This window comes from Heterodontus francisci, chromosome 20, assembly GCF_036365525.1.
Source record: "Heterodontus francisci isolate sHetFra1 chromosome 20, sHetFra1.hap1, whole genome shotgun sequence".
NCBI lineage: Eukaryota > Metazoa > Chordata > Chondrichthyes > Heterodontiformes > Heterodontidae > Heterodontus > Heterodontus francisci.
The window spans coordinates 41451338-41459811 of record NC_090390.1 but is presented as its reverse complement, the minus strand read 5'-3'; the positions used below and the strand labels follow the sequence as shown (position 1 = coordinate 41459811).

Sequence of the window (8474 nt, the reverse complement as noted above, 5' to 3'; positions counted from 1 at the left end):
ATGAACATTGTTAGCTTGAGGGAAAACAAAGATTTGTGAAGCTTGGATGACACTTGTCAACATGCAACAACCTGGCGCCATCAGTCTAGACACTCTAACCCTGAAATTCATTTGGATTACAATTATGTTTGAAGCATTTTAAGTGTACTGCTTTCCCTGGCCAGAATCAAGTAATTAGTACTGGGCAGATTGTATCATTGCTTCACCATCTGCTTGGAAACAGATTTATCCAGCAATTTGCAGATGAATATAATTCTCAGGAACAATGATTTTCTTTGTACATTTAACAAATTGACCTTTTCAATGTGAGCCATGTGCAAACTGATGATAATGGTCACTCAATAAGGTCATTACTTAAAATAAATCTGTAGGTAGTTTTTCCTTCTACTTAATTGTATTAAAATAATGGAGAACAGACCGCTAAGAAATAATGTGGCCACTATTTTCCATTAATCATAACCAATCAACATTTTACAGGACAAAGCAGCTTATAACGTAAATGGTTAGCATCAGTAGTAAACATTGTCAGGTCCTATGTGTAGCCTGGGAATAAAAAAAAAGATTGAATTTTTTTGACCTGTATGCATTTTACACAAAATGCGATACATAAAGGAATCATTAGCAAAATCTTTTTATGATGTTGACCTGGACACCAGAACTCACGACTCAAAAGTATTACAGTGGGCTTCTAACGTCCACCTAAACCATTGAAACAGGCAAGGCAGCCACTGCAGGGCACCTTCCACACAAAAATGCAACATCCCCACAATACTGTTTTGAAGGGTCACCATTGGGCCATCCTCAAGTTGGACTTAAAAATCCCAATTTGAGATCATGGAACCTATCGTCAAACTTGAACTGCTGCACCCTGTGGTATGAGTGAGTGGGATAGAGGATCTGGTGAAAGCTGCATGTACTGCATAGAACCAGCAACATCCAAATATAACAAGAGTGCACTCCAGAAATGACGGGCGTTTTTACCAACGTGAATTTTATTACCAAAATAGATCGAAAAATTACAAAATTAAATTAGGGTATTAAATAAATGAGTACTTTTTCTGTTTTACAATTTTTTCCTCATTAACGGTATTGCACAAAATCGCTTCCCAAACACAAAAGTCCAGCAGTTCTGGGTTGTGGCATCGTCAAGCAGTTCAGGTGGGATTTCCATCAGGAACAGATATACAGTCCTCCTGGGGAAGGGGTCAGCATCAGCGGGTAAAGATAGGGATGATACCGGGACAGGCTTTGCTCCACACTCACACTGTGTCCCTGGATTGGGTGCTGGTATACGGGCTGTGGGAGGCGGTGGGGGCTGCTGGCAGCTTGGAGGATGCCGCGATCGTTCATGTAATATCCAGGAAAAGAGCATGGGGCCAGAAGTGGGTCTCTCATTGGCACCGGCTGGCTCAGCAATGCGGGAGCAGCAAAGGAAACCGAGCACAGATCCTGCAGCTGGCGTTTGAGTTTCATCCTGCGGTTCTGAAACCACGTCTTCACCTAGGGAGGGGGAGAAAATATCCACGTTAAAAAAGGACTTGCCAATTCCATCAACAACTTGCATTTGTACTCCCATAGCAGTACACAGAATGCAAGGCACATTTCATTTAGAAATACGATCTGGAGTAATGCCACTTACCTGGGTCTCGGACAGGTGGAGCAGGGCTGCCAGTTTGGACCTCTCGGCCGCCCCCAGGTAGGTGTGCCGCTTGAACTTCTTCTCCAGCTTGTGGATCTGCTGGGCGGTGAAAGCGGTGCGCATTCGGCGAGGGGCGTCACAGTCACACTCCGAGTCCACGCTTCTCTCTCCCTCCTCCCGGCCGGAGTCACTCTCCGAGCCCCAGCAGTCCTCACGCCTGGACACTGAGCAGGGAAAACAGACCAGATGTCAGTGAATGTCCATACTGGATATCTAGAACACAATCTTCAATCTACCAGACTATTACAGTTCAGTCACATCTTTTACTTACAGTCAGTGCCAGCTGACTCCTTCAGTGCGTGTTCTGGCTCACAACCACCCATCCAAGGCAATGCTTGTCTCTTTATTTCGGCTGTGGAGTCTCCAGTCCCTGTTAGTCTCTCTTGGGAGATCTCAGGTGTGGGCTGTACGGAGTCTTGTGGATTGAAATTCAGAGATAGAGGCAGGCAGGGGATGTAATCTTTCGAAGATTCTTCTTTAGGTTTCCTTTCAGTGTACCCATCGCGGCTACTTCGAGCAAGCCAGTCAATCGAAAAATTTTCTTTCACCATCTTCCCACTTGGCGATTCTGCTGCCCCTGTTGCCTCCTGTGGCTCCACTCGCAGATCCGTCTGGCTTCCGACAGGCCACCAGCTTCATTTATATGGCCTTTCTCTGCAGAGATTTCCATGTGTGAAGAGACTTCAAAGCAAAGATAACGGACAGACAATGCCAAACAATTGGCTCTAATTTAGGAAATCATTAATGTGCTGGAATATCCGGCAAATCCGTGAATGCTGGCTCCACCAAGTCTGCGGCCATTCTCTCTGGCCTTTCTAAATGGGACATAAAATTACACATCTGAGGGATCCTTGCTGTTTCGTAAATAGAGGCATGATAAATAATCAAAGGAATATATATTTATACACACTAAACACGTATCGTTTTCTTTGACAATCGCTCTCAGCAGTTTGCAAAGTGCTTCCGACGGCTTACTGGATGTATAATCAGCCAGTCAAACGAAACTGCAGCCAGCGGTTTAGTGTGAATCCCGTGTTTAAAAAGTCCCATTATAATGGGATAGACTGCAACACACAAGTCACATCAAAACAGAACGGTTGTACACTTTAATCCCAGGGAAATTCACGTCTGTTCTATGTAACGAGCTCTATTTTTCTCAGTTTGGGTTAGTCAACTCTGCAAAGGTCAATCTATTTTAATATATTACTAAGCATTGAGCTTAGTTAAGCTTTCAAACTCTCCTCAATAATTAGTCAGCATTGTTTTTCCATTTTAACGCGCTAAAATAATACAATAAGTAATATTCATATTCTTAGCTAATAGTTAACCTGGTCACATGTAGAGGCCAGAAAAGCCAACCACATTCGTTAATTTCAAGTAAGTTATGATCAGTCCAATGTAATTTCTTGTCTCAGTAACTGTTTAATCAGCTCGTTTTTGATACCATCATTCATTACACTGACAACTATTAAAATGTCAGTAATATTTCATTTGAAATGTGCTTTATACATTTAGAAAAATAGCATTTAACAACTTGATGAGAATAACATAAATGCACATTCTTGGATCATGACCATATCCATGCTAAATAAGCAGCCCTGCACATGAACATTAAAGGCTTGAGGTCTCTGCCCCTTTATGATTATTTTCCTCATCTATACCACTGGTCTGTAATTACCATTTCTCCAGAGAATGCATCAGAAGCTCCAGTCACTTTCTGACCAATTGGTTTTGCATGACATTTTGATTGATTTCTTTTTGATGCCAACATATTGGACTAGAATAGATAATTGGCTCAAAGGAGCTTTCACACTGGCAACATTTCTTTGACTAATTATCCTCTTGCTGCAATTTTCAACACCTATTTCTCTATTATTTGAATGTTCTATTTTAGGGAACTAAATTGTATTGGTTCCAAGAGATGGATAGTATGGGTCGCTGCTGATTTATTGCTGAGAAGTAAGAAATACAATTTATAACATCGGAACATAGGAGCAGGAGTAGGCCATTCAGCCCGAGCCTGCTCCACCACTCAATACAATCATGGATGATCATCCACTTCAATGCCTTTTTCCCACATTATCCTCATATCCCTTTATGTCATTTGTATTTAGAAATCTGTCAATCTCTGCTTTAAACATAATCAATGACTGAGCTTCCACAGACCTCTGGGGTAGAGAATTCAAAAGATTCACAACCCTCTGAGTAAAGAAATTTCTCCTCATCTCTGTCCTAAGCGGCTTCCCCTTCTTTTGAAATTGTGTCCCCTGGTTCTAGAGTCCCCAAGCAGGGGAAACATCTTACCTGCATCTACCCTGTCTATCCCTGTAAGTATTTTGTAGGTTTCAATGAGATCACCTCTCATTCTTTGAAACTCTAGAGAACTCTAGAAACAGGCCCAGTTTCCCCAATCTCTCTTCACAGGACAGTCCCACCATCCCGGGAACAAGTCTGGTGAACCTTCGTTGCACTCCTTCTATGGCAATAATATCCTTCCTAAGGTCAGGGGACTAAAACTGCACACAGTACTCCAGGTACAGTCTAACCAAGGTTCTATACAATTGAAGCAACTCCTCTTGCGATAAAGGATAACATACCATTAGCCTTCTTAATTGCTTGCTGCATCTGCATGTTAGCTTTCAGTGACTTATTGATGAGGACATCCAGGTCCCTTTGTACATCTACACTTTCTAAACTCTTACCATTTAAGAAATACTCTGCACATCTGTTAAAACACTGTGAGTGCCCCTTACCTTGAATAAACAGTGACACAGTTACACAGTGAGTGACCCTCACCCTAATAAACATTGACTCATGTACTCATGTAGGTTTGAAAAATTCCAATGTGCTTTTTCTTGTATCACAGTGTGGGTTTACAAGCTGAATAAAAATAAATAATTATTTAAAAGGAACCGGCTCTTTTTGATTTTAACCTACCTAAACAATTCCAGTTGGTTGGAATGTCCAAACAGATGAGGATTATGAATAAGAGCAGTCAGGAAGGATGCTTCAGGCTGAACCTATGTTCATATTGCTTGGTTCATATTGAGTAATTACTGGTTCTTTATTGCATGTAAATATCCATTGAATTTGAATCTAACAAAATTTACTCAAGAATAAACAGTTACTTTTACAATTTCTACTACAAAAGCAAAAAATTGTGGATGCTGAAAATCTGAAATAAAAACAGAAAATTCAGGAAATACTCAGCAGGTCGGGCAGCATCTTAGAAAGTGAAACAGAGTTAACATTTCAGGTGGATGACCTTTCAGAGTTGAGGCTGTACCGTGAACTTCCTAGTTGTTTATGTAATGATTACAGGTGATGTGAGATTTAGCCTGATAATTGTGGGTGTGTCATTCAAGAAATATTCCAGGACCATTCATGGTGATTATATTTGTGACATTTCCTCCTATAATATGGCACTCTTTTAGATCTACCACCATGAAAATCAGGGCTATCTGGTGGCAGGTGGATTCTTGGGTGACAGCCAGTTAAATTGGGTCTCTGCCCCATTTGTCCTGTGCCACGGTTTCTTCAGGCAGAAGACACTTTGAATTTGCCCCTTTTCCAGGTGATGTCAAAAAATGGTACCATCCATTGCAATTTTCTGCAGTGTTGTCTTTGGTGCCTCATGGTGGATGTGGGCCCCATCAAAGTGAGAAAGGTCAGTTTCTTTAGAGCAGCCAGTCACAATAGTATAATAAGAGGAAAAGGAGTCATTTCTCCTTTCATCTGCCTCCAGGTTGATGGTCTTTCATCAGTTCTCATCAAAGATTATCGTCCTGAAACGTTAACTCTTGTTCCTCTCTCCACAGATGCTGCCTGACCTGTTAAGTATGTCCAGCATTTTCCATTTTCAATCTACTCTATTTCACCCTCAGACAAGGATAGTATTGTTGTAGCTCCTATAAGAAGAGAAACTACAAATGCTGGGAATACATGGCAGCTCCCAGCAGTGAAAAAAGGCTAAGATTGCAGATGTGGACTTTCCTTAGAACCTGATACATTAGCCTAACTTTTCTCCATAGAGGCACTGGTCTGTTGTGTATTTACAGCACCTTCTGAAAACATTCGATTTAAATGTTCTCTTCCCACTTCTCAAAGGCTTATCCTCCTGCTATTACCTCTGGAGTTTTTTTTTATTTGTTCATGGCATGCGGGCATCACTGGCTTGGCCAGCATTTATTGCCCATCCCTAATTGCCCTTGAGAAGATGATGGTGAGCCGAGGATCCTGAGTTCTCCAAGGATCTAATATTGGTCCCATCCTCTTGTATGCATGCTGCCTCTTGACAATATAATCTGAAGACATTGGGCCAACTTACACATGTATGTTGAAAACACCCATCTGTACCTCTCCCACATCCCTTGAATCCTCCACTGCCTCTGTGTTACCATATTGATTGAGCCACAGTTTCCTCAAATTAAATATTGCAATGAGCAAAGCCATCATCTTTGGCCCCTACCATAAACTCTATACCCTTGACACTGATTCCATTCCCTTTCCATGGCCACCATGTCAGGTTGGACCAGACTGTTTGCAACCTTGGCATATTATTCAACCTTCAGCTGAGCTTCCAACCCCATATCCTTTCTATCACAAAGACTACCTACTTCCTACTCTTTGACATCACTCACCTCAATTCATCTGTAGCTGAAATCTTCATCCATGCCTTTGTTACCTCCAGCTATGTCTATTCCAATGCTCTCTTAATCGTCCTGCCCCCATCATCTTCCACCCTTCACAAACTTAGTCTCATCCAAAACCCTAATACAACCTATTGTATGTCATACCAAATCCCTTCATCACTGCCCCTGCTGACTTAGACTGACTTCCAACACCTCCAAATTTGAAATTCTCATCCTTGTGTTTAAATCCCTTAATGCCTTCAACCATCCCTATCTCTCCTCCAGCTCTACAACCTCCAGAACACTGTCTTGCTCTGACTCAGGTCTTGTGCACCCCCTCCCTTTGCCTCATCATTGCTGGTCATGCCTTCAGTCATCTAGGCCCTAAGCTCTGGAATTCTCTCCAGAAAGCACTCTGCCTCTCCACTTCCCCCTACTCCTTTAAGAACACTTTAAAATCTACCTAATTGACCAAGCTTTTGGTGGTCCTTAATATTTCCCAACTTCAGCTCTGTGTCAATCTTTGTCTGATTATGCTTCTGTTAAGCACCTTTGGATATTTTCCTACATTAAAAGTGCAATGTAAGTATAAAGTGTAGTACTTACATTGCCCAGCAATGAGCTTCTGACCACCTATCCACATCATTATCAAGATTGCTTAATTCCACCTCTGTAACATCAATCACCTCCGGATCTAAAATGGACCGGGTCTGGAGGGACACGATGTTCAAATCTCTGGACAAGGGCGGGAAAAATGTACCCAACGTGGCCCTCATCCTGATGACCACCTTCGTGTGCGGCTGCATCAAGCTGTGTGTAGAACTCCAGTACGCAAACTCCAAGTGTCACTACGTGCTGAGGTTCTATCTGTCCCTGGTGTTGCGAATGATGGGCCTGGGCACATTGCCGCGGAACGCTCCATGCAGTTGGGCCGTGCCGTACCACCTATCCTTCGTGGAGCAGTTGCTGCGGGAAAACACCTTTGACCACCGGTCCATCAGACAGTGGTCTGCACAGAATGTCCTCAAGGCCCTACGGGAAAAGGAGACGGTGGATCCTGACGGATGGTTCCCCAAGCAGACCGTCAAAGTCATTTGGCGGAATGCCTCATCACCATAACTTTCAAACAAGCACCAAGACGTAGCTTGGCTGGTGGTGAGAAGGGCCCTCCCCGTCAGATCCGAACATGCACACCCGAAGTCTCGCCCCCTCCGCACAATGCCCCCGCGGTGGCTGTGGTGGGGAAGAGACAGTCGCCCACCTCCTCCTGGAATGTGTCTTTGCAAAGCAGGTGTGGAAAGAGATGCAGTGGTTTTTGTCGAGGTTCATCCCAAGCAGCTCTGTAACACAGGAGTCTGTGCTCTACGGGCTGTTCCCAGGGACGCATACCGAGACAGACATCAACTGCTGCTGGAGGACTATCAATTCGGTGAAAGACGCCCTTTGGTCTGCCCGAAACTTGCTGGTCTTCCAGCGCAAAGAGTTGTCCACCACTGAATGTTGCAGACTGGCACATTCCAAGGTCCAGGACTACGTGCTGAGGGACGCACTAAAGCTAGGGGCAGCCGCAGCAAAGGCTCAATGGGAAAAGACCACAGTGTAAGGTTCCCCCACCAAGCTGGACTGAGGGGCTGGATCCATGAGAAACCCCTCGAACTGTATCGTTAATATTCTCAATTGCTGTAAATGTAAAACTGTAATTGACATGACAATTGTGAAACGGAAGGGTTGTGAAGAAACTCATGACAGTATTGAAGGAAACTGATCTCCCTTGCAATGTTTGTATTTTTGGTGCTGTTTTGAAACTGTTTGGCAATGTAATTTTTACAGATTTTTATGAATAAAGTATATTTTGGAAAAAAAACATCATCCACCTCCACCCTTCCCTCAGCTGCTGAAACCCTCATCTATGCCTTTATTCCCTCTAAGCTTGACTATTCCAGTACATTTGTGCTCATTTCTCCCATTCTACTTTCCTTAAATTTGACATCATCCAAAGCTCTGTTGCCCATATCCTAACTCACATCAAGTGCCATTCACCCATTGCCCCTTTGCTCACTGACATACATTGGTTTCTGGTATTAAAATTCTCATCCTTGTTTTCAAATCCCTCCGTGGCCTCACCTATCGCTGTAATCTCCTCC

General features: G+C 43.2%; 1 protein-coding gene across 1 annotated transcript; it reads right to left on the bottom strand.

Annotated features, from left to right (window-relative positions):
* Positions 1–1015: 1015 nt before the first annotated feature.
* On the bottom strand, positions 1016–2596 carry LOC137380926 (homeobox protein vent1-like). The gene is made up of 3 exons (XM_068053334.1): positions 1971–2596; positions 1640–1863; positions 1016–1500 (listed from the first exon to the last, which is right to left on the bottom strand). Exons 1-3 carry the CDS (start codon positions 2248–2250, stop codon positions 1171–1173), a joined length of 834 nt encoding a protein of 277 aa, XP_067909435.1. The 5' UTR covers positions 2251–2596; the 3' UTR covers positions 1016–1170.
* Between the last annotated feature and the right edge of the window lie 5878 nt (positions 2597–8474).